Consider the following 27204-nt stretch of genomic DNA (forward strand, 5'->3'; position numbering starts at 1 on the left):
TCCTGGAAAAAATCACGGGGAAAAAATCAAATACTAGGAAGCCGGCTGGCGAGGGAGTGGTACACCCACATCGAAAGAACACCCCGCCATCTTCCCTGAAAAAACACCTCGCTTTCTGAGGAAAATGGCTCCTTCTTCTTCTTCAGGCAGTGAGGAAGGTGGAAGAGATCCGTTGGTGGGGGGGGAGGAGAGGCATGCGCGTGCCCGCCTTGGTAAGGAGGAACGAGAAGCTGCAACCGCCACTCTCCCCTTAGCAGGCTGCAGCAGGGGGAAGCGAGAGCGAGCTCCTCACGCGCTTGCGTCAGTTCCAGCCTCCTACTCCCCTCCCCCCGATTTAAACGGTCATCTGAGTTAGAAATAAAAGGCGGGGGAGGGGAAAGAGAGGGTAAAGGCGCCACTCCCCCGCCTCGTCCGGCCGCCTCTCGCGAAGCAGGGCAACGCCCCTCGCCCGGCGGTGGCCCCATCGGTGCTGGCCACGTGACCGGCTCTCGCCCAATCGCCGTCGAAGGGCGTTGTCGGAGTCTCCTCCCCTTTCTTCTCCTTGCCGCATTGTGTAAGGGGAAGGAGTATCGCTCCGGGTGTGCGATCGGAGCGGATGAGGGGCAGCGAGAGGGGGGGGGTACCCTAGTTGGTCATTTCCCTCAGCGTGAGGAGAAAGAGAAAGGGGGAGCCGACGGCAGTGGAGAATTGAGGCGGGAGGGGGTTGGATTGGACAGCGCTGCCTTTGAAACGGAAGATAACGGTCGGAGAGTGGGGGAGGGGGTCAACGAACGGGAGCACCGAGATGAGCGAAGAATGTGGCTCTGGGCTGGAAGGCGCTGGGCTTGAGTCGAGCAGAGGTAGTTTCTGAGAAAAGGCAGGCGTGTCCCGCTTTTTCCCTCAGAGGAAGGGGGTTGGGGGGAGGGGCGCCTGTCACCAGCATGGCCTCCAACTACAGCAGCCTGCAACGCGCCCAGCTCACTTTCGAATATCTGCACACTAACTCGTGAGTAGGAAGGGAAGAAGGCTGTGGGTTACCAAATGTAGCATTAAGAGATTTCTTCTTCCTTGGACCTTGGTAATAACTACTGCACTAATCCAAAAAAACTCCACCTCATTGGGTAGAAGCTAATCATCCTCGTGGGCCATCAGAAAATGCATGAAAAGCTGCTTGGAATTTTTGACACGAATCAGCTAGCTGAAGTTGCTCTCCAGTCAAGGATTCACTGGATCCCGAGGAATTCTTTTGGACCTTTTAAAAGTGCTTTTTGTTCAAGGAACGGAAAACAGGATTTGAAAAGGTGATGCAATAATGGAATTGAGCAACAAGGTTGATGCAGTCTCTGAAATCAACATAACCATAAGCTATTCTGGCTAACAAGGTTTTGATAGCAAAAAAGTATGGACAATTCCGTAAAGATATTCAGTAAGCAAGCCTATGATCGCTGATCCATCAGGAAGCATAGCTTTTAAATAACAAGAAGTAGGTAAGTATTTTCACTATATTGGAATGAGAAATGGGTTACTAATTTAGTATCCTATTCTAAAGATGAAGTTAGAGAATTTGACCGAAGATTTTAATCCACAAGAACACAAATAACGAAGAGTGAAGAGACTGACTTGCACAGAAATCTAACTGCTGCCATTTGAGATTGACTTGATTTATAAATGGCTGAAGGTTCTTGGTAATATTACACTGCAAAAAGCTACACTACTCCACAGCTGAATATCTACATCTTGTTTTTAGTTAGAGTACTTGTATCAACAAGAAGATACACCAGCTTCTGAATACATGTCAAGAAAGCATTTAAGAGACAATGGATGCCAAGGTGTGACAAAAACTTCCCACAATTTGGTGGTGCAGAAACTACAGAATGCGGCATAGAATGGACTAATAATAAAATAGTTCTAAAAAGAACAGCGTATATGATGTGTATTTGGGATGCATGTGAAAGAAGCATGAATTCTTTAGCTACAGTTTTGTTGGATTTCTTTTGCAGAAAAGAGAAATATTGCCTATTGCGGAGTAAAAAATTCTAAGCAAACGTGACAGTCCTGATGGGAAAGATGCGGAGATGATTATTGAATGTGAAGCTTGTGACATCTTGCAATTCTATTCATGAAAGAGCTAATTTGCTTAGATCTTACTTATGACAATGGTATATTCCTAGAATCTCCTTGTTTCAGTCAAGATGCAATTACGATAATAGGAATCTCTGGAATCTTTGATACATAGATTTGTCACTTTCCATGGCAAAAACTGATAAATATAAGGTTGGATTGAATTTTTAAAATTTTGGCTAAAGAAGAAAAGTGACTTCCAATCTGGGAAGCTATGATAATGTGATATAGGTCCATGGCCTTGTTCTCTGTTCTAAGCAAGGATATTCACATATGATCATGGAGCAACATGAGGCAGTATGTTTTTCACTTAATCTTCATACAGAATCTCAAATTGTCATGCTTGAAATCTGGCAGAATTGGCATGTTAAAATCAGGACGTGGTTTCCTTATAGGATATTTGAAATGTTTTGATTTTAGTATAATGTAGAAATTGCTGAAATTGTACAACTGATTAGTCTTGCAGAATGGTCCCTGAGCAGTTTAAAGGCTAACATTAAAAGTGTTGATATTCAGAACCAGGAGAAACTGGATTAGTCTTCGACTTACAACCATTTTTTAGTGACCATTCAAGGTTACAATGTCTCTGAGAAAAGTGACTTAAGACCCGTTATGCAGCAGCTCTATGGTCACGTGATCAAAAATCAGCCGCCTGGCAACTAGGTCATGTGATCACTTCTTGCAACCTTCTGAAGCAAAATTGGGAAGCTAGATTCACTTTAACAACCATGTTACTTAACAACTGCAGCAATTCATTTAACTGGCAAGAAAGGTTATAAAATGGGGAAAACTCAACTTTTGCTTAGCAGTGGACATTTTGGGCTCAATTGTAGCGGTATGTCAAGGACTATGTACTATGTTTCAGTTGTCTTTGAGAACAAACTCGGATTATAGCTATAGTGAGGAAAATAACAAGTACAGTGTTTGACTTCAAACTTTTATTTAAATTTAAACAAGATTATTCAGTGTTGACTATTCCTGCCAGCTTATTGTCATCTCAAATTTGATGAGTTCCCCTTCTATTCCCTCATCTAGGTCATTTATGAAGATATTGAAAAGTACTGGGCCTAAGATAGGACTTTGTACCCCATTGCCTTATTAAAGTCTTAGGAACTCAAAAGTAGTAAAAGTGGTTTTAAAAGTTACTACTATTCCATTTATAGTTAATGTAGATGCTACTTTGAGGATTTATTATTAGTGGCTAAGAATAGTAAAATGGGATTCTACCTAATGGATTAGCATTGAATTGTTACAAGTGCAAATATAAAATTTTCTTTAATTTTCTGGGTTAGGAATAGTTATTAACATGTATTTCTGAACATTTGCGTCACCAAAGGGATTCAGAATTTCCTACAAACAGATTATGAAATTAGGAAATCCGCTTTTATAGAAAAGTGATCTCTTAATGCTACATATATCAAGAACAATTTCAGATTGAATTATTAATAGTTTTACACATTTGATTCACTTTGGAAAAGGTCTCTTTTCTTGATTGTTTAATTTATAATTGTTGAAATTGTACTCTTGCAATATCTTGTCTTTTTAGCAAGTACAAAATATGCTGCCATCCTAGTTAATTTTAGGAATTTGTTCTGTTATGAGGGACAATTTTATGTAATTTTCTGGGCCTATTTAAGAAACTGTTATAAATTAGGTCAATAATGTATATGTACACAGCTTCCTAGATTTTTACCGATTCTGTTTGGCATTGCAGAACCACACACGAATTCTTGTTTGGAGCCCTTGCTGAGCTTGTAGATAATGCAAGGTAATGTTCATAAAACAATAACTTACTAGGTTTAAATTTTGTTTTCTTGCATTATTCAGTGTGTGATAGCTCATCCTCTACTAAAACCAATTCCTTATTGCTGTTTTATAGAGACGCAAATGCCACAAGAATAGATATCTTTACTGGTAAGTTAAAGTTTTTCATTACAACTTGCCAGATATTCATAGAACACAGAAGGTAGATTTGAAACTGGAATGGGTGGAACACAAAGAATATGTACATATTTAATGATAACTAGGAAAGGATTAAATGATCGTTCTGTTCACTGATTTTATTCCCGGGCCCTTACATAAACTTTAAAGCATTTGAACTCATTCATTTCATTAGTTCTTGAAGCTGTTGTACCAATGAAATATGATACAGTGTATGATAAATAGTTTGATTATTGGCTTTGCTAATATTTTAACGGGTCAAAGCAACTCATATAAGAATATGCCTAAAGTTACTTGTTTTGGACAAAGTAAGTTGCAATTAAAATTGTAGCTCAAAACTCACTTTAAAATGTCTTACTTACCAACAGAAATTTTGGCTCAATTGTCATAAGTTGAGGACCACCTGTAGTCATGCTGGCCACATGACCATGGAAATGTCTTCGGACAACGCTGGTTCCCTCAGCTAAGAAATGGAGATGAGCATTGCCCCCTAGAGTAAGACATGACTGGACAGGGGAATGAGAAAGAACAGATAATAACAAAATGTTTTTGTTCCAAAGTAATAAAGAATAATATAATGTGCAGCTTTTGTGCTACAAGACTATTGCTCTGAATGATCAAATTGTTATGTTTATAATTGATAAATTTATAAAATAAGACTTTGTGGCTTATAAAATCATATTTACAGAGTTGAAATTAATATCCTATGTAATAGTGTATTTACAGTTGTATTTATTCATCTCCCTCATTCATATATTACTGTTCTGGCATGAGGAAGACTTCCATGTGACCTTTATCAAAATGCTAACTGGTACATATATATACCATAGGTGATGCAGCTGACATCATTATGTTCTTTCCCAACATTACATATTAAATAAGCCTAAAAGCTGCCGGTAGTTATCTAATTCCAATTATTTCATTGAATTTAAGAGAGCTTCTAATATTCTTTTGTTCCATATATTTCTAAATTTTCATCTGTTTCCCAGTGTGGCACTAGTTGGCTTTTATAGATCTGCTTATTACAGCAGATATTCCTTCAGTCTCATGCAATTATGATGAGAAGATCTCACCAGCTTGGAGCTGAGAAGGGATGAAGTTGCATAGTGCAATGCTAATGGATGATTTCCTGATCACGACCTCTTTTTTCCAAATATGGAACTGCCTTTGGTCTTGCTTGAAAATACAGGATGAAATCAGGAACAAGTTTAAGTACTGAATCCTGGCCATGGCAGTTTTTATTCCTAATATAAAAGGATTTTAGACCCGTCACTCTAAGTGTTCTGTTCTCATAGAGAATCGTGAAGACCTTCGAGGTGGATTCATGCTGTGCTTTTTGGACGATGGAGCTGGAATGGACCCAAGTAAGTAAAGAGAGAGAGAGAAAGAGAAAGAGAAAGAGAAAGAATATTTGAAATTGACATTACAGTAGATCATGTATGAATTATCCATTATGTTTTACCAAAGTTTGTTAGAATATTTGTGAAGTCAGCAAAGGCAGAATGATAAAAATGTATTTTAAGATCTGTTGATTAGTATGCTCTGAAGGTCCATTTCAAAGGTGATTCAATTGAAATTTCAAGTATGGTGCTTTTATGAAAAATTGTAACTTGGTAATCCTGTACATCTGCCCACAAATCACACACTTAAACTTTATACTTTTTGGCTTGTCATATTAGTGATAATTTGATACGAATTTGTGTATTCATACGATAAATCTTTGTTATTAAATAGTCTGAAGTTGAATATTCCAGAAAATTTATAAGAAAATACTTACGTGACTTAAATTAGCAATATTTATGAGACAGGTTTCTCCAGATGATTAGTTTCTTTCTGTGAATGATTTTAGGAAGCATCACGTTTTAAGGACTGTGTATCATGAGCTTGAACTCTTAGATTTTTCCAGGGACAGCAGAAAACAGACAGTAAGATACAGAAGATGGTATTTTTATATTCATTTTCTGACAAATGAAAACAGTTTGCCATAGTGGAGGTCGTCATGCAACATCTAGAAGCCATAACACTTCCACAACCAAAAATATGGATCAGATATATAGACAATATCTTCATAATAAAAAACGACCAATTAGAGAACACTCACAGAACCACCAATAACATTTTTAAAGGAATCCAGTTTACTAGAGAAGAAGAAAACAACAACTCGGTACCCTTCCTGGACAATCTGATCAGCAGAGACCCCAATGGCAAACTATGCAAGTGTACAAAAAAACCACTAGTTAGCAAAGCAACAACCTAACCCCTCACAAGAGAAGCTACGTAAAGACTTTATTTAGACGAGCCCAAATGCATTACAGCAACCCGGAACAGCAGAAAAAGGAAATGGAGCATCTATACAACCTATTGCAACAAAATGGATATCCACACAACTTTTATCAAAAAGTCCCTGACAAACCTTAAAAAGAATTATACTGCTGTACATCAAGAATATCTCAGAAACCACCAAGAGACTACTATAACCACATGGAATTAGCATAGCACACAAGCTGACTAAAGCACTTCAAAACATCTTAAGCAAATCAAAAAACCCAGCAACCCTAGAAGAAAAAACAGGAATCATCTACGACAGAGGTCCCCGGTCCATGGACCAGCACTGGGCCGTGACATGTCGGAAACAGGGCTGTGCAAACAAGCAAAGCCCTATCCATGGGATACAGGCAGCACACGAAACTACACCCCCTACGGAAAAACTTCTCCCCACAGAACCGGTCCCTGATGCCTAAAAGGTTGGGGGCCTCTGATCTACAACATACTTTGTAAGAACTGCAACAACCACTATGTAGGACAAATAGGCAGAAGACTGGCAGAACACATCCATGAACACCAACTAGCTGTTAGAAGTTTCAATTGAGAAAATGTGACAATCCTAGACCAAGCCAAGTCCAAAAACACCAGGGAATTTCTAGAAGCCTGATACTCCAACAAATTAGGAATCAATAGACACACAGACATTAACAACATCTATATGCAAAAGAGACAATCAGCCATCCCAAAAAGGAACAAAAAGACCCAAGCATCTCTCCAGCAATCAACACCCAGATCATCATAGATTAAGATTGAAATCAGACTAACAATCAAGTAAGCAATAACCCAGTCAAGGAACTGCCAAAGAGCCAATAATAAACAGCCCAACCAAAGAATTTTTAAGATCACCCCACCAACACTGATGGCAAGCCACCAGAATATAAACTGACAGCAAACAACACTCCTTACTAGCATTGATGATATTAACCTAGTTTGGATAATGAAACATTGCAAGAAAACAAGCTCAGAGGGCACTAAGGACCTCTCAAAGGATGAACTATCAGTTGGAGACAATATTTGACTGATATTATCTCTACTTGGAAACTAAACATAGTGGCTGGATGGGAGAACTCCAGGGAAGTCCAGGGTTGTTGCGTGGACTGGGAAGCCAAAACAGCATCCTGGAAGAAAGCAATGATGATTCACTTTCACAATTGTCTCAAGAAAACTAGGTAGACATATTTGTGAAATCACCAGGAGTCACACTGGACGTGAAGGATAATTTTGCCATAAAGTGTTAATTCTCAATATACTGGGAGTTCACATAAGGTCTTTTTTCAATGAGTTTACCAATTTAATACAAACGTATGCTGAACACAAACCAGTCCAAGCCATATATGAAGCCTATGTGTTCAAAATACAATGCTTATCTTTCAAATAAGGCAATATTGAAACTTTTGTTCAAGCTTCAGCCATCCATGTTAAACTTCCTTCAATCATTTAAAAGAAATTACAACTGAAGGGGAAAAAACTGCTGTGAGACTGCAAGGAATTTATTGCAAAAGTTAGAGAGGGGTTTACAAACACCAAGCACCAGCCTGAAAGAAAAAGTAGGCAAACTATGTTTGTTACCTGAGAACAGTAGTGCTGGGAGAGAGAAAACCTGCCATTTTTAAAAATCTGTTACAGTTTAAGAGAAGCTGATTTAAAGCAAATACCCTTGTTTGCCTTGATTTTGGTGAACGAGAGTGGTTATCTTCGAAGTGAAAACCAGATTTCAGGAATTATACAAAAATAAGCTAATTATCATTTACCTATTCATTCAGTTATTTTTGCATATTTTTATTTAAAAAGTTTTATTGTTTAAAATTGTAAGGGATCATGGTTGTATGATGGAAGCTTCCACATACTCGTGTGTTATTTTAGAAGGTCGTAATGCTCAAAGTTTGGAGACCTCTCAAAAAATGCTGAGGAGCTACACCACTTCGACAACTTCATGCTGGCCCTAAGGCAGAGGTTCAAGGAAACCCTGGGCAACAAAAGGCAATGATCTGAATAAAATGGCTCAGGCAAGGGAAGAGGTCCGTTGCAGCCTACATCCAAGAATTACAGAACCTAGCCAGTTGACTAGTAGATGGCCCCAGGCAATACTGATTGAAGACTTCCGAGAAAGATTAAACCATGAGATCTTCTACATCTGTCTGTCATGAGGAGCACCTAGAACCCTCTGCCAGTGGTACAAGTTGGCTGATGAGGTGATTGACTTTGCAACGTTTCACGAACGCGCTGGCTGGGAGCAACAAAATCCTTACACCCCAAAGAGGAAGGATTCATTCTGGATGGAAAAGGGGAGGCAGCCCTAGGCTTTACAATATGGAATGTTTCCAATATGGCAAAGATGGCCACCAAGCCATTGTCCTTCCCAGTGCCAAACATCAGTTGCCACCCGTGAAGCTCCCAAGAAAACTAAAGTGACATTTAAACGCTGAGAGGGATCACTAAGAGGGGTTGAGATTGTAGAGTTCAACCCCATTGACCAGCGATGGTGAGGGAACTCTGATCAAAGGCCCGAAGCTGGAGCAAGACAGCAGCAGCGGAAAAGAAGATAACCCTATGGTAAGTGACCCTCTAATCGCAGTGACAATCTGCATAGAACTAACAGTGGCTTCCTTGAGGTGCAGGAACCTGTCCATAGACTGAAAGTGAAATGTATTAAAAATTCTCCGGCAAAACCCAGAGCAGGAAGCCCCAAAGGAAGTGAAACTAAGTAACCACATGCCTCTCATTAAGAAAGTGAAAGGGGAAAGCCTGGCTTCAACCGAAGAGTGGAAAGAAGCAATTAGTGGCATACCTTCTAAATGGGAGGTGAATGGGAGTCTAACATACTCCCCCCCCCCCACATCGACCACAGACTTTGTGATCAAGATCTTACCCAGGACCAAACTACTGAAGCTTAGACTTTACTCGATGACACCAGGGGAGTTGGAAGAGCTCAGAGCTTTTATTGACAAGAACTTGGCCAGGGGTTTCATCCAGCCAGCAAAATCGTACATTGTCGCACCAGTGTTCTTTTGGGAGAAAAAGGATGGCTCTCTAAGACTGTTAATTAACTGCTGCCTGAATGGGATTTGTGTGGAGAATGTGTACCCTTTGCCAGTAATGAAAGACATGTCAGTCTACTAGAGCCATTTGGCAAAAGGAAAAATGTTCGGCAAATTAGTCAACATAACTTTCAAACTGTCAAAGCCCTGGGTACCGATTTGTTCACCTGAGTGCCTTGAGTCTGCCTATTATGTTTGCCTGATCCATCTTCCTTGTTATCTTGGATTTTTCGTACAGTTTCATATCACAAGTGCCCAAAGAGTGGAAAATACAGCTACAATTGGATATCTTGTAAAAGCTGTACACTTGATAACTGTTGACAGTCCTATGCCTTGGAAAGGGCAAACTTTTACTAGACCTGTATTTTTTTACTTTCTACCTGGTTTATGGCATTGTGAATTGCCATTGATATTGGCTGAAACTTGTTTTCTTGAAATATGTTCTTTGATACCATCTTTTCTTTGTATCAGAACTTGAAGGCTATATAAGGTAGTCTTCATTTAACCACAATTGGGACCAGCAACTCTGTCACTAAACTACATAGTCATAAAGAGAAACATCATGTGATCAATTTATGATGTACTTTTCAGCTGCAGTTGTTAAGTGAATCACCACAGTTGTTAAATGCGTTGACTGCAGCTTGCAATTTCCTTCCGGCTTCCCCATTGGCTTTGTCAAAAACTGGCAAATATTACAAATAGCAATCATGAGGTTGCAGGACCACAGGACCATTGTACACGTGCACCAGTTGCCAAGCATCTAAACTGCAATCGTGACTCTGGGAATGCTATGATAGCCACAACGTAAGAGGACTGTGGGTCATAAATCTGATATGTTCAGTTTCTTCATAACTTTGAAGCGTTGCTAAACAAGCAGCCGGTAGCAGAGGACTACCTGTAAAATAATTAGGTGAGCAGGAAATAATGAGCAGACTGTTACAGAAATTGTTCCATGCATTGAAATAAGCCTTGATCAACAAGTTGATTTTAAAATGGGATGAGAGAAATTTGTGGAGTGTTATCAGTGGCTACTAGTGTCATGATTCCAACAGATGAAACCCTTCAAAAGAACTTTGAGGCATTGTTTACCTTGAAGAAACTTTTTATTTGGGAAACAAAGTATCGGCACTACATAGTTGAACCCCAAAACTAAATTCCCTTCCCCCTGTTACAAAGTAACAAAGTGCAATTCCCACCCACAATAAACAGTCATAAATCATTCCTCAATTAGCTTAAAGTGTGGGCTTTCTCCTTAGCTCTACAGCCTGCCAAAATGTTATCAGCTTGTCCTTGGGTTCCCACCACAGCGTTATGTTATGGCTATGGCTAGTTGAGCTTACGTTCCAATTCTCCCCCCCTCTCTGCTGCACTTAATTTCTAAAGAAAGGAAAAGCATGTTAAAGAAATAGAGAAAATGGCTGCATTTTCATCAGTTGACAAAGCAGGAACTTCCAATGTTAGCAGCGTTTACCTCCAGTTTAAATACCGATTATTGGATAGTTAGCTTGGAGTTTTTGATTCATACAGAAATTATAGTACGTCTTATACCCTGGTTTATTCAACAAAAAATGTTGTTAAAATTATGACCTATGGTAGGTAGTTAGGTTCTATGAAGCAAGAATTACATAACACTAATATGATGAAAGATACTTTAATATTTTAAAAATCCATGATCTCTTTAATTGTGGACATGTTATGTGGCTGGACATCAAACAATATTTTTTTTGCAACTACATCCACTTTACCATATAATATAAATGCCTAGCAATTATATCTTTGTTATTATTGACGATTGGTTTGGAGCTTATTGTCATCCGAAGACGAGAAACTTCCCAACTGACTTTGTGAATCTGTTCTACCTTTTCACATAACTCCTCCTGAACAGAGATTGTGAAAATTGAAACCTACCTGGAAGAATTCTTTTATCTGGAGCTTTAGGGAAGGAGCTAGAAATATATGTATTCTTGAGGTTTTTTTTTTCCTTCCTCATTTTGTTGTATTACTTTCAGATGACGCTGCAAGTGTGATTCAGTTTGGTAAATCTGCTAAACGGTCACCAGAATCCACACAGATTGGACAATATGGAAATGGCTTAAAATCGTAGGTATACGGAGTCTAGTCTCCCAAATACTTTTTGTTTCATTAAAATGCTAAAAAGAAAAAGAAAAAGTTACTTACGAAGGCCTAATCAGAAGCATTTTGTCAAGAGTGAAAATTAGCAGCTACGTGCCTCTCTGTTTTCAGAAGCTTAAAGCTTATTTCTTAATATGTTATTACTTAATAACAAAGACCATTGGTAAGTCTTCCAAACTACATTGTCCCAAAGCACAATGGAAAGAGTATCTGCATCCAAAGATCTTCAGTTAAATTGAAAGACCTGATGTCTTTATAATCTGTACTTGGATTCCAAATAGATTTCATTGTTTTGAAGAAACTGCACTTTCCTGAATGTTTAGTTTAGCCATCTCCGGAGGTAACAGGATTTTCAGTTAATTAAAGTAAGCTTGTTCCCTGCCTTGTGGTTTTCAGTATACCATGAAAGGATTGATTTTGAGTACCACTCAATATATTCCGTAAACTGAAATCTTTCTGCAGAGGATCCATGCGGATTGGCAAAGATTTCATCCTCTTTACGAAGAAGGAAAACACTATGACGTGTCTCTTCTTGTCTCGCACATTTCACGAAGAGGAAGGCATTGATGAGGTTTGCAAGCATTTGCCTTAATAAAATAGAGAACGCACCATTTTTGGAAGACCATCAAAATAGAATTATTCTAAAGCGGGTTTTGGTTTTGGTTTTTTTTTAAATTGCAGGTGATTGTTCCACTGCCTGCCTGGAATGTCCGCACCAGAGAGCCTTTGACAGACAACATGGAAAAGTTTTCCATTGAGACGGAATTGATTTACAAGTATTCTCCTTTCAAATCAGAGCAAGAGGTGATGCAACAGTTTGACAAGATTCTTGGAGAGAAAGGTAGTGTATTCCGCGTACTTAAGGATAGTATTCTTTTCCCGAGAGACCCAGTGCATGTGGCTATCTATTCAAAGGAAGAATGCTCGCACGAGAGAGTTACTAACACTGTGTCTGTTACTTCAGGGACCTTGGTGATTGTCTTCAATCTCAAATTGATGGATAATGGTGAACCTGAGCTAGATGTGACCTCTGATCCGCGAGATATCCAGATGGCTGAAACTCCACCAGAGGGAACGTAGGTTTGATAGAGTTGGCAATCTATTCTGTTTTTAATCAAGGATAATATAATTTGCATGCTGTTAATCACTCAGTCTGCAGATGATGAATTTAGTATGATAGAGAACATTTTTAGGTTTATGTGCTATGATCTATAAGCCTATGTTCTGTTTCAGGAAGCCAGAACGCCGTTCTTTCCGTGCATACACTGCTGTGCTCTACATTGATCCCAGAATGCGTATTTTCATCCATGGCCACAAAGTACAAACTAAACGCCTCTCCTGCTGCTTATACAAGCCTAGGTATGACGCATAGTCAAGTTCTTTTATAGCCAGCCGTTTTTGTCTTGAGTAGATATCAAAGAAAACTCAATTTTTCAGATGAATGTCCAGTTGAAACCTCCTTTTGGTTTTGCCAATCTTTCAGACCTCGTCTCGGCTCCCCTCGTCACAACCTATTTCAAATTTAGCTTGTATTTTTTCCAAAACATTTCCATCTCATGATGTAACATAACCATCTCTGTTTTCTTGTTGTATCATTTCTTCTCTTCGTATTCCTTTTAATATTATTGACAGTTATGCAGTTTGTATTTGGGCACTTGTGTGTGTGCTATTTAAAAATTGGAATCCCCTTTTTCTTTTGAAAGCCAACTCAAGCAAATCCAACTATACCAGTGATGGCAAACCTTTTGGGCGTAGCCTGTCAAAAATTCAAACAAATGCCAATCTTTGCCCTGCGGGTGTGTCACACCCCCACCCCGTACTAAAAGAGGCATCTTCAGATATCTCTGGACTCTCATGACCCTCCTGGAAAATGGGCTGGAGGACTCTGCTCTTGTGTGGTCTTTGAAAATGATTATTTTGTTGTTCTCCATTAATTCCACACTTTATTTCCCTCGAGGCAGACAGTGTTCCATTTTAGATCTCTACAGTCATGACTTTTACATACAACAATGCTTCCAAGCTTTGCAGTCATTTTCTATTTGCATAACTCTCTCAACTTCAAGACCGCCGCATTTTGTTTCCAAGGCTGAAGACCCCATGGATTGGCAGTCTCTCAAAGGAGGCACTCGTGGTCAGGAATGATTGGGTTAGGGCTAACTGTTTCTGGAGAAAGTCAATTTCCTGTTTGCTTAAGAGGAACCTATACTAATGAGACCTGATAGCCTCCATACCTTTTTGCAAAAAAGTTGGGACGCACGTTCCCGAATCAAAGCAACGCTTGCAATGAAGTAGTCTTCTATGTGTAATTTCTACTACTCCGCTCCTCTGTGAATTCTTGAGATAGATTGCTTAGCAAATAGATGACGGACAATGACAAGGGTGCATCACAAGGAAGATATCAGTTGAAAATGATGAATTGATGTGGAATTTCTGTTGCCAACTTGTTTAATTCTCCCAGCAATATTAAGAATTCAAAGGTTATCCTGCTAGATTTAAGAGAAGAGGGCCCCAAAGTACCCTGAAGCCAAGCCGGAGCTGTCTTCTATCCATGATGGTTGAAACTTTAAGATAAGAAGAAAGGGTTATAACTTAAAGTTTATTATGGCTACCCACTCCAAAAGTGAAACATGAGAACCTAGTATAAAAGAAATTATAACAGCAAAAAAAAATATGACGGGCTCGACAAACATACAAGTCTGGGAACAAACCCAGATCTGAGGAAAATATAGTACAGTAGCCGACATAAAAAAATGACCAGTGGGTAACGCTGAGGCAAAGCCATTCCCTACTCAAACAAGTTCAATTGCTCTTAATAATTCATTGTCTAATTTTATATACCACCACACAAAAGTGGGCAATCTTATGTGTTATTTCAGGATTAACATCAGAAAGTAAGAATTAATTGTACTGCTGGCCACTCTTATCCTGTTTTACTAGCCCGGAGCGGAGGCAAGTGGAGCATTTCAGGATGGACCACCATCTTTTGCGTGCTTCCCAACCAGCTTCCAACAAGCCGAGTTAGTGGAGAATGTGGACATAAAAGAGCATGTTATAATCGCATGATGCCTGATTTATTTAACTGAATGAGAACTGATACAATCTCAACTGGGCATACATTTTAAGAAATTGGACTGCTGCTTTATTTTATATATCCCAAAGAAATGGAAGCCTTATGGAATTCCCAGGATTATGATGGTATTAATACATTCCCTCTCTTTTTTCCTCTCCGCAACTTCTTGTAGGATGTACAAGTATACATCCAAGCGCTTCAAGACTCGAGCGGAACAAGAAGTGAAGAAAGCGGAGCATATGGCTCGGATTGGTGAGTCCCCGAAAAGGAAGGAATGGGAAATCCATTGCAGCGTGAACAGCTTCATTAAACCGAGTGTACATGTTTTGCACGCAAATACTGCGTGCAAACAGCACTGTGTTCCCACATATGGCTCGCCAAGCTGTGTTGCTTTTAGGAAGCTGCACTGGTTTTCCGAAGGCGGTGCAACTTTTGGAAGTTTCCTACACGTTCTGGGAGCCGGTAGGAAATGGCTGTAAATCTGCTCCATCCTAGCTTTGAAGGCTACCTGTGTACATTTTCTTTGAAGATTAATTTCTCTTACAGTGGAAGAGAAGGCACGAGAAGCAGAAAGCAAAGCTCGAGCTTTGGAACTACGGCTGGGAGGAGACCTGAGTTGGGAGTCCAGGGTAAATACACTTTATTTGACTACTAATGTGAAATTTCGGTATCCCAGAAGAGATCCAGAGAAATATTCTTGAGCTCAACAAAGGAATTCGCTGGCTGTGCTTCGTAGTTTGGGAAGACAAAGGTTAAAGGCTCACTATCCAACTTGCTGGTATATCTATTCTGATGAGCCATAGTAATGTAGGTGTACATATGTGCACACGTATGACCATTATATAATTGCCTCTTACTATTTGAAAAAAAATGTTGCACGTCCGAAGCAGGAAGAGAGCGCTTAACATTCTGAAACTTCAGCAGAAGTCATTTAGCTTGCATAAGACACTTATTTATTTCCACAAAATTGTGAATGCTTAAACGCTTGTTGGTTCCAGATGTGTGATTTTTCCCCCCTGAAATTGGTGGAACAAATATGTTTCACTGGATTTTCTGAATTGCAGCTATAGTCTGAACAGACAACGGTACTCAGCCCCACTGCTCTTATCAGAGCTTAAGGCCTTGAGCAAGCTGTTGTTATAAGGACATGAATATTAAGCAGACAATTATATTACTTCACTGCTTAAGTTGAGGTTTTGTATATATACGTATATATGTGTATATGTATATATATGTGTGTGTGTGTATATATGTATGTGTATGTGTGTATGTATATGCACGTATGTATGTATGTATGTTAGGACGCTGAGCTTGTCGATCAGAAGGTCGGCAGTTTGGCAGGTCGAATCCTGAGTGCCGCGTAACAGAGTGAGCGCCTGTTACTCATCCCAGCTTCTGCCAACCTAGCAGTTCGAAAGCACGTAAAAATGCAAGTAGAAAAATAGGGACCGCTACGGTGGGAAGATAACAGCGTTCCGTGCGCCTTTGGCGTCTAGTCATGCCAGCCACATGACCACGGAGACGTCCTCGGACAAGTGCTGGCTCTTCGGCTTTGAAACGGAGATGAGCACCGGCCCCTAGAGTCGGAAACTACTAGCACGCATGTGCGGGGGAACCTTTACCTTTACCTTATATATATATATATATATATATCTGTAGGTTATGCTGCGCCAGGCTCAAGACGTAGCAATAACAGTGCGCAAAGAGGCAGATGTTAAAAAGAGGATCAGGGAGGCAAAACAACGGTGAGTGATAATGATTCCTTCGTGTTTCTTGCTTTTTTCTCTTTCATATAAGTGGTCCATTAAAGAAGTGAAAATATCTTCATTTTATTTATATTCTTTGCTTCACTTAACAACTGTTAAATGTGGCAAAACTCAGCAACTTTCTTAGCAGCAGGAAACCTGTTGAGCCTGTATGCTGAGCCTGGAAAAGAAAAGATTGGAGATATCTGTCAAATATTTAAAGGGGTGAATTGTTAGATTTTATGCAGAAGACAGGACAAGAAGCAGAGGGCTTAAATTGTATTTAAGTGCCCTTAAAAGGTAAATTTTGATTGGGCACTAGGAAAATTTCCTATCAGGAAAAGCTCTTCAGCAATGGAATAGAATGCTTTATGAGACTGGAGGCATCAAAACTTTGGCTGGATGGCCACCTGTTGGCGGTGATGTAGTAGTGGATTGTTGAAAAGGCAAGGGGGTGGATTAGATTATCTCCCAAGGTCATTCGTTTCCAAATACTACATTCTGTGAACTCCTGAATTTAGCTAGGTTATTTTTGTGGGTGTACAGATGTTGTTTTGGAAATTTTGTATTAAATGAATTAATGCAGTGTTTTTGAGAAACGCTGCTTGGGTATAGAATTGAAATATTTATTGATACGCTATTGAACACGATTGCAGGGCCCAGAAAAAAAACAACCCGAGGGCGGCCCCATGATCCATGAAGGCATGGTCGTTTTAAGACCGATGCTGCATGGGTGCTTTTGTATATTCTCCCAGTCCTACTCCTGCTTTTATCCCTACAAGGTAGTTGAGAGACTGGCTGAACCTCACTTCATAAAAGAGCATGAATTGGAACTGCGATCTTGCGAGTCAGTGCTGTAATCACTGTTCCCCAGATAAACATCCACAGATTTTCTTTGACTTGATCTCCTGCTTTGCAGAGCACTAAAAGAGCCAAAAGAACTGAACTTCATTTTTGGCGTGAACATAGAGCAGCGCCATCTGGACGGGATGTTTGTCTACAACTGCAGTCGATTGATTAAGATGTATGAGAAGGTGGGCCCACAGCTGGAAGGCGGCATGTGAGTTCCCATGGAGACCTCCCCATACCTTTATAACAGAAGACCTCTTTTTAGACAAAGTGGGACCATCTCTCTTTATTTCTGCGTAATACAGGACAGAGAGACACTCTTTGTAATAAAAATCCTTTTTTTTCAGTCCCATTCGAACCAGTGCTTAGAAGTTTGGGTAGATTTTTGGAACTAGCCGGAAAATACGTCCCCTTGCAGTGGCTATTCTCAGCTACAGCACACCAATTCACTTCAAGCTTTATTGGATTTTAAATGCAAATGGGTGATATTGGCTGAAGAACTCAATAAGCCAATATTGGCTTTATCCCTCACTAGTTACACTTGTAAATCGTAACAGAAAAGCCGTAAAATGGAGCAAAACTCTCTTAACGACTGTCTCGCTTAGCGACGGAGGTTTTGGGCTCAGTTGTGTTCGTAAGTTGAGACCACCTGTAATTCAGGTCCGGCTACTCCCAATGAATTTCCCTATTTGTTTTAGTGGGGATCCATCTTTCCCGTATTCCTTCTCTGACATCAGGCTGTCGGATTGTTGCCACCAAATGTGACACCCCCCCCCCCCGTTTCTTCTCCATAGGGCATGTGGCGGAGTGGTTGGCGTAGTGGATGTGCCCTATCTTGTTTTGGAGCCGACACACAACAAGCAGGATTTTGCAGACGCAAAAGAATATCGGCACTTGTTGAAAGCGATGGGAGAACACTTGGCTCAATATTGGAAGGATATTGAGATTGGTAAAAAGTTATGGGGAGAATCTGGGGGGGCAGGGAAGGAGGAAGAATAAAGGGAAAGAAACTCTATGGACACAGATAAATTTGTTCATTTGTAAAAGACTTTTTATTATTTAAATTAAAAAAAAAACATCCAGCTCAGAAAGGCATTAGCAAGTTTTGGGATGATTTTGGCTACCTATCTGCAAACTGGAACCAGCCTCCATCAAACGAATTGCGTTACAAACGGCGGAGAGCCATGGAGATCCCAACTACTATTCAATGTGGTAAGTGGTGAATTGAAGTTTCCTGTATTCTGGGGTCCAAAAGCAGCTCTGTTGAGCAAAAGCCAGCTGTCACACCCAAATGGCAAAAATAGCGATAGGAATAGCACTTAGACTTATATACTGCTTCACAGCGTTTTTACAGCTCCCTCTAAGCGGTTTACAGAGTCGGCCTGCTGCCGTCCCCCCCCCCCCCCCCAAACAATCTGGGTCCTTATTTTACTGATCTCAGAAGGATGGAAGGCTGAGTCGGCCTTCAGCCGGTCAGGATCGAATTCCGGGCAGGGACCGTTGGTGTTACATACTCTTTGCACAACAGTAGTGGGCAAGTCCATGAAGGAGAAAAGTCCATGTCCTCCAGGCTAAAAATGTATACGACAGTTGGCAATTATTGCATTCTCAGTACCTTAGCTGAGAGATCTGTGTACAGGTGTCTTACATTCAGCAGACTTTTCAGCATGCCAATTGTATGTTATGTCCTCGTATGACAGATGTGTGTTTGAAGTGGCGGACGCTCCCATTCCAGCTCAGCTCTGTGGAGCAAGAATACCCAGATACCTGGATATGTGCCATGAACCCAGATCTTGAACAAGACAGGTGGGTAAAAATCAGAAAGCACTTTAAATCATAAATTGCCTTTACAACAGGGCACCGGGTAAGTTGAATAATGCTTCTTATTCTCCTATTAAACAGAATCAAGAGAGAGAGAGAATAAAGCTCAGAAGGAACAAAAAAAATAGCAAGTCAAAGAGTTTAAGAAATAAAGGAAGAGAAGAAATTAGTTCAATCTTACAGCCAGGCCATACCATGCACCATGGAGTGCGCCACATCTCTCTCTCTAAACATTATAACAAGTTGTACAATTCATCTACTAGCTGTGGTTCTTTCCCGTGGTTTTTTGGGGGGTGGGGGTTCGGGTTTGCCTTTAAATCATTTGTATTGATTCCTGGTGATTGCCTGGTGAAGGTTAGTTGTGCCAATCCCTGATGCTCAGAACATGAATCCAGCCAAATGATGATTATACCTGTGATGGATGGATGGATGTATTGTATGGCAATCCTCATAACTACGTATAGTACATTGGGAGAATAATTAGGAGGCTAGTTTGCACTACTATATCTGCCTGCCCAAGGAACTCTTGAGACAGAAGGAAGGAATCCGAGAGAGATTTTGGTAAAATAGTTACAAAGTGCAAGCGACAATCCTGATGCAAATCCACGGATGATAATAATAGAGGCACGGTATTCAACCTGTGTTCCCCAGAAGCCCAAGTTCTGTGAGAGTCGTCAAGATTTAGCTTTTGTTTCTGTTGTATTAAATGCATTATTGCAAAATTAACACAGGAAACCTATTAATGGGATTTATGCTGATTTTTCACATTAGGAAGGGCTTCTTGGGTGTATCTGTAGTTTGAAGGCTACTGCGATAAGAGAATTCTGATTCCGATAAGCAGTGTGCCCTGTTTGTTCAAAGCAGCCCTTTGGTGTGAATCTTCATCTCAGCATTGCTAACGTAGCTCAAACCCATGTGTGCTTTTTCTTCACACTGCCGAGCTTTCTTTTGCTTTCCCCCCCCCCCTTCCTCTGACAGGTGTGAAGCTCCTGAGCAGAAGCAAAAGGTCCCTCTCAGACTCTTGAGAAAAGAGAAGACACAGGAAGATAAGCAAAAAGAGCTGACCGATAAAATTCGCCAGCAGCAGGAGAAACTGGAGGCCTTGCAGGTCAGTCTGCATGCTGGGCTAGATAGCCTTCGTCGGTCTGGTCTCCCGTCATGTCAGGGGCTTCACTCTGCCAAATAATTTGCAGAAGTTCCCTGTCAAGAGCCCAAAGTCGTCCATACACCCACACTACTACAAATGCTACTACACACCTTTTCATTCTGCGCTAATTCAGAAACACATGCACCTATATAAGAGAGTACTTTAGAGAACCACTTTGGTCTAGTGCAGGGGTCTTCCAACTTGGCCCTTGGATGACTTGTGGACTTCAACTCCCAGCGTGCCTGGCTGAGGAATTCTGGGAGTTGAAGTCCACAAGTCATCCAAGAGCCAAGTTGGAAGACCCAAGGGCCAAGTTGGAAGACCCCTGGTCTGGTGGTTAAGGTCCCAGGCTAGAAAGCCAGGAATTCTGGGAGTTGAAGTCCACAAGTCATCCAAGGGCCAAGTTTGAAGACTGCTGGTCTAGTGGTTAAGGTCCCAAGCTAGAAACCAGGAGTTCTAGTCCCACTTTTAAGCAGGAAAGTTGGCTGGAACCAATCCATCTTTGCTCAACCCACCCACAGGGCTTGTTGTTGTGGAAGAGGAGAAAAAAAAAGAGGAGGCAGGAGTATTCTATATTTCTGCAGCCTTGAGTTAAAATAATAAAGGCGGGTAAAATAAATAAATGAATACTTTGTTCCAATTGCTCTGTCCAGAAAACTACCCCAGTGCGTTCTTATGCTGATCTGAAGAAGCTGCCTCTGGAGGTCACCGCCCAGCCTATGCTAGAGGTAAGTGCCCTCCAGCCACTGCTGTTTCTGGAATTCTTCTCTTCTCTTATACCAGAAGTCATCCAGTCGAAATGGCGATTGGAACTGGAATTTTCATCGCTAAGTAACTTGGTTGCACAATACAAGGCCACTTCTTTGTGGTTTAGTGAGAGCGGATCCGGTTGCCATTGTAACCCTCAACTCTGCAGGAAGAGGCAGGATTTCCAGACAAAGAGCATGACAGATAGTGCTACAGTGTACAGAGGAGTGCATAGTTAGTGCGGGGATAAAGATGCTGTGGGCTGGTACTATGAAGCACAGGTGGGCTGCTAAGAGCTACAGGCGTTACGGAGGGCGGGCAGGCCCGTGGAGCCTTAGATGGGCACTGCAGAGCGTGGGTGGAGGCAGTGGCTACAGAGTAGGTAGTAGAGGTCTTGTACTCCCTAGTGGGGCTCCTCGGGGGGGAAAAAACAGCAGGAGTGACTTGGGACCTTCTCCACCGGCTTCCCCATTGATTTTGCCTGTGGGAAGCCAGCAGGGAAGGTTGCAAATGGCGACCACAGGAGGACTCTTCAACTGTTATAAGTACAAAGCAGTTGCCAAATACCTGAATCTTGCTCACATGGCCCTGGAGCATGTTACAACGGCCAGAACGCTTGACCAGTTGCAAGTACCACACACTCACCTCAATCTTAACCTTGGGTGGTCACTAAAAAGCCATTAAAGTTGAGGACTACCTGTCTTTTCATCATGTCCCGGCAGAACGTGGACCTGTTCAGCAAACCCCAGCGGCCACGATCTCCTCCGCTGCCCGATGTGATCAAGAACGCTGCTGCACGTAGGCCTCCCGTTCCTCCATCTCCTTCCAGGCCCCTCAACTCTCAGAAGAAGGGCCACCCACCCCAACCAGCCATCAGCTGCTCCAGGCCACAGAACATGGCGCATCAGGAAGAGTCCAACCTTTCCAGGTTACAGCACCACTTGGAAGCTTCTCGGAAGTGTCCCCCGTCCCCCTTTGTGATGCCTCTCTCCAAGGCTGCATCGATTGGAAAGATGTCCTCTGGGCCTGTTCAGAATGCCAGAAGCCAACACAGACCCCCCAGTCCGAAACACTTAAAGGTGCTGCTTCCACCAAAGAAACCCGCCTTAATCAAGCCTGCCCAGGTGAAAACTTTTTTTCCCTAAAAATAAAAATAAAACTGCGAGGTTAGGGGGGTGGGGAGCGTAGGTGGGATTGTTGCTTCCTTTGTATGATGAACGCCCACTGCCTCTTGTTTCCAGAACATCCCAGAACCCTCACCAAAACGATTCTGATTAATTTTTAAAGGAATGACGATCTGAAAAGTATCCAAAAAGCCCACTACGCTATCCTGCCATCCTTAACCTTATTGAATTACTCCTAAACTCGGCAGCTGCTTGGAAGCAGAAAAAAACCAAAACGTTGACCGTTAAGATATGTGAGGCAGTGTCTCATCTCCGCAGGCTTCCGGTTCCCGGAAGAGAAGCATTAGCGCGGTGGAGGAAGACACGGAGGAGGAGGAGGAGGCTGGACTGAGAAAAGAGAAGAGGAAGCCAGGCAAGCCTGTGACAGTGAAGGAAGAGAAGAAAGACTCGAGTGAGGTGGTTGTAGAAGTAAGTCAGCCGGTCCGGTTGGAAGTAGGACTGGAACCCTCTGGCTAGAAATTTCTGTGACTGTCCCACCTCTCTGTAGATACCAGGTGGACATGCGTTGCGGGAGTGCCCAGCATCTGGTCCTCGAGAAACTATACTTCTGTTCTGGGTGGTATTCTGAATTTTTGGTATGTAAAGTACATGGTGACGGTTACTGATTTTTGGATATATTTGGCTTCTCCCTGCTTTTCAGCTGACGGACAGCGCGGGAGAAGAGGAGTTAGCAGAAATGAGAAGAGCACAGAAAGGTACTTTGGCTGGCTGTCTTGCACCTGCAGTGTTTTTAAAGAGAGATAAATCACCCCGAGATTATATCCGCCACGGGAAAACTCTTCTTCACCTCTGTCTGCTAACAGGATCGCTAAGCGAGAGGCGGGGAGCCTGTGGTTTTCCAGAGGCTGCTGAATTTTAGCTCCTGGCATCCCTTCCTTATCCTTGGCGGCCCAGCGAGCTTTGCCCTGCGAATTCCATTACCCAACCCCTCAGTCTCATGTTCAGTGCATTAAAGGAAGTGCCCTGACACCGATAGCAGTTGTAGGACATTAAAAAAAAAAGATTGTATGTTTTGAACTTCCACCTTCTGTTGCGGCAGCCGTTTAGTGCAAGAATGTAGAGAGGGCCAGAATCCTGCGCATTTGTCAGCCAGGGCTGTTTGCTGGTCTTTGAGCCGCCTCTCGCTTCTCTCAGATAAAGGGCAGCACGTGGAGGTCCGAGTAAACAAGGAGTGGTTCACGGGCCGAATTACAACCGTCGAGGTGGGCAAGCAGACGGTCCGTTGGAAGGTGAAATTTGATTACGTCCCAACTGATGTTACCCCAAGGGACCGATGGTAATTTTTAACGTACAGATTCTGGAGCAATAAGGGAGGGTCTTTGGGAGGCTGAGGCATTCGAGGTTTTGCGCGATGGTCAGGATGGAGCCACTTGCTTGGAAGCAGGTCAGATGGCCCTGGGCTTCCTTTGTCCTTCCTTGCCGACAACGTTGGGTCTTCGCTGGCTCATGTCGCCTATAGGCTGTGCGGTGTTTCGGGTTCAGTTTGGACAAAGTAGCCTTCTCTTGAACTTAAGAGGCTCTCCGCGCGAATCAAGAGAAGTATTTCTCAAGGACGAGATCCAGAATTATCCACACAACCCCCCCCACCCCCTGGTCAGTCTGATTGGAGTATCTCATCATCATGCCGACCCCCCCACACACACACACACAGTTAACAATTTGAGCCAATCTCAGAACCGCTTTTAGACTGGCGTACGGAATGACGCTTGTCGTTAAAAAGCACCACATCATCATCGCAGGAGCAAAATGGAGAAACCTATGCGTTCTGGCAACATTATGGCCTAAAAGTCTTTCACTTGGCACAGTGTGGACCGTAAAGAGTTGTGTTTAGTGTTTTAATTGTTTTAGCTCTTTGTCAGGGGGGAAAAAAGAAAAGAGGCAGTTTTGGGGGAAACTTTTGAGAGTGGCAAACAACTTGTGATGTGCCCGTTGCTTCGTTCAGGGTAGAGAAAGGCAGCGAGGAAGTTCGTTTGATGAGGGCCCCCTCGCCGGAACACCAACCTCCAGCTGTGCAGCAGCAGCAGCAGCAACAGGACCAGGAAGAACAGCTGGAGCTGCAGTTGGATATTCCTTCTGAGCCCTCTACCTCTGACGGTGGCCAAACGGAGCCGGACACCACCGACAACAGACAAGAGAATGCGGACTTGTTAGCCCAGTCCCTACGGTGAGTGTTCAGTGTTGTGAAGCCAGTTCTCGCGGTGGTCCTAATTTGGCCCTCGAGCAGATACGTCCACCTTCTCACTTTGCGTTTCCGAATGAACATTAAGCAGCCTTTCAGATTTCATTACTGGAACAGAGGCCAGTGTGTGTGTGTGGGGGGGTGCTGTATCCCCGTTTAATGTTGCAATCATTTGGATCGGCCAACTTCTTCGACTTAACTCAGGTAATGTATTCTGTTCCTGCGGAAGAGCAAGACACTAAACACGTTCGTAAAAGGAGAATATTTGTAGCTCGGGGTTGACACGACGACAGCCACGTAAACAATATACCCCGATAACTGCCAAAGACGCCAGCAGCAAGCAGCCCCAACCTCTTAAGAACCTCTTTAAGACCACCCCCCCACCAACACTGATAGGGCAAGAATATAAACCGACAGCAAAGCCCACTCCTTACTAGCGCTGGTGATGTTACCTAGTTTGGGTCTGCAGGAAAATAAGCCATCTCAGAGAGCACCAAGGACCCCCCACTAAACGCTGAATGCATATTTTGATTGATTGACTGATTATGTGCCATCGAGTTGGTGTCAACTCAGCAACCACCTAAATGGACCCATCTCAAAGATAGCCTTTCCCCATCTTGGCCCTTAAGGTCTTCCAGCGGCACACCCTTCGCCACTGTATACACCGATCAGATCTCTTATGTACTTGGCTGCGTTGTCCTCTTTCCATCTTTCCCAGCGTTAAAAGATTTGTCGACAGGGCTTTTGCTTAATATGTCTAGAAACCTCCTTTCAATAAAAAAAAGTAAGACGAGCTAAATATTCATGTTTGAATTCTATGCCCAGTACCGTTTTCTATGCTTTTGTGTGTGTGTGTGTGTGTGTGTGTGTGCGTGCGTGTGTGCGTGCGGGTTGTTAACTGCAAATGACATTCTGACAAACTGACAAATGACTTCTGCTTTGCACTTGCCTGTCTTCTCTTTGCTTCAATAGGAATTGCTTGCGTTATTTCTTGCCCCCCAGTTTCCCCATTTCCAAGAAGGATTTGACTTCCATGAGCTTGCAGGAGTTGGTGGCATTCCCTTTGGTGAGTCCTCTGTTCAGCTGATAAAATGCACGTGCTACAACCAATTACCTCCCCAGATATACACCGGGTTCTTTTTAACGAGACGTAGATTTTTGGAATCAGAAGTTTGGTATCGCCTCCATCGCCCTCTCCTTTAATGTTTGTGAACTCTGCTCCTAAAACAGGTGCAAAATAGCAAAAAAGAAGAAGTTAGAATCCCTGCATTAAAATTCGTTTGTTAATTTATAGAATGTAATTAAATGGTACACTTCCCTCTCCCCAAAATTCTACATAATCTTCACCTGTTTGTTACTCAACATGATGCAATAATAATAATAATAATAATAATAATAATAATAATAATAATAATAATAATAATAATAATAATAATAATAATAATCGGGGCTGGTTTGATTGGAAGTACAATAATTAGTGTCTTTCTCTTCTTGCCTGGAGCAAATTGAACCCTTTTTGCCTTGTTTCCTTATAACCTTGGGATGTTCTCCTCCGTGTCTCCGTTTCCACAGAAAGAGTACTTTAAACAATACGAGGTGGGTCTGCAGAACCTGTGCAACTCCTATCAGACCCGTGCAAACGGTCAGATCCAGGCCTACGAGGAGAAAGTTCACCACCTAGAGCAGAAGGTCAGAGAGACGAATGAGAAGCTCCAGAAGCTGAGGACAAACATTGTCGCTCTGCTCCAGAAAGTGCAAGAAGTAAGTGTGGCCTCAGGTAACAGCCTGGATGTTTTTGAGCTCTTTCTCAAGATGTGCAAAACCAGCCCATCCCAGAGCTCTCAAATCAAATCTTTATTACGGTCAAAGACCCGCAGAGGTTTTGCGCATGGATCACAGCTGCTTTGAATCGCCTTTTCTCTGAGATGTATCCAGTAATTACAGACAGTAATAAGGAGTTAACAAAAGAATTACAGTCTTAAAACATTGGAAATGAGCAACTCTCCAACTTCCGTTACAAATATCAGCTTAGATCGGGGGGTCTTCAAGCCTGGCCCTTTGATGACTTGTGGACTTCAACTCCCAGAATTCCTCAGCCAGGCACGTGTGAGGAATTCTGGGAGTTGAAGTCCACAAGTCATCAAAGGGCCAGGTTTGAAGACCCCTGGCTTGGATTCTCAGGGTGGCGTCGTCTACCAAATTCTTTATTGTGTTTTTGAAATTACTAAGAGTCACTGTTGCGCCTTTTGTTCGTGAGAGATAACATTATGTGGGCTGAGTTTTTTTCTGCTGTTTTCAGGATATTGATTTCAATTCAGACGACGAACTGGATGCTTATATTGAGGACCTCATCGCTAGAGGAGATTGATGATGATGCTCCAGTCCAGCAAAAGCGTGAAATCAGACAGCAATGCGGTTACTGGGTCCATTGGGTCTCCAATAGGTGTAGAACAAGCAGCGCAGGCTGATGGACAGAGCTGAAGCCGTGGTTTTAGAGACTTGTGTTCCTTGTTGAGTACGTCGGTGTTGAACATGTTCGTTTTTTCCCCTCTTTTATATAATGAAATTAGCAACTGTTACTGTTAAGGTTTCTAACCTTTTGTTTATAGATATTTGTTATAAAAAAAAGACAAACCTAAACCCACCCCCAGCCCACCCCCAATAAAATATAACTTCATGGAGCAAGCTTTTATTTGTAGTACGGATGGATTCATTCCGGATTTTGATAAAAGTTTATAAGAAACACTTCCGTTTGAAGGGATGTGCTGGAGCTGGTAAGAGACGCCCACCGGGGCTAGTCTGTTGCTGGGGCCTCTCTTTTGAGGAGGAGGAGGAGGAGAAAACAGACATAAAGCAGGTGGGCTCCAAAGGTGTAACAGAATTGTTCGCATAATTGGAGAAAAGCATTTTTCTGACAGCAGGGGG

At 42.1% G+C, this 27204-nt stretch overlaps 1 protein-coding gene across 1 annotated transcript; it reads left to right on the forward strand.

Moving 5' to 3' along the window:
* The first annotated feature begins 627 nt into the window (after positions 1 to 627).
* On the forward strand, positions 628 to 26971 carry MORC2 (MORC family CW-type zinc finger 2). The gene is made up of 26 exons (XM_083373873.1): positions 628 to 985; positions 3815 to 3868; positions 3980 to 4014; positions 5337 to 5405; positions 11414 to 11504; positions 12000 to 12108; positions 12219 to 12378; positions 12502 to 12613; positions 12771 to 12896; positions 14780 to 14859; positions 15154 to 15236; positions 16267 to 16352; positions 17272 to 17412; positions 17996 to 18150; positions 18285 to 18413; positions 18902 to 19007; positions 20001 to 20130; positions 20823 to 20897; positions 21639 to 22040; positions 22359 to 22508; positions 22741 to 22795; positions 23235 to 23376; positions 24043 to 24264; positions 25252 to 25345; positions 25852 to 26040; positions 26579 to 26971. Exons 1-26 carry the CDS (start codon positions 921 to 923, stop codon positions 26645 to 26647), a joined length of 3129 nt encoding a protein of 1042 aa, XP_083229999.1. The 5' UTR covers positions 628 to 920; the 3' UTR covers positions 26648 to 26971.
* Positions 26972 to 27204: the final 233 nt, after the last annotated feature.

This window comes from Vipera ursinii (genome assembly GCF_947247035.1).
Source record: "Vipera ursinii genome assembly, chromosome: 14".
NCBI classification, from domain to species: Eukaryota; Metazoa; Chordata; class Lepidosauria; order Squamata; family Viperidae; genus Vipera; species Vipera ursinii.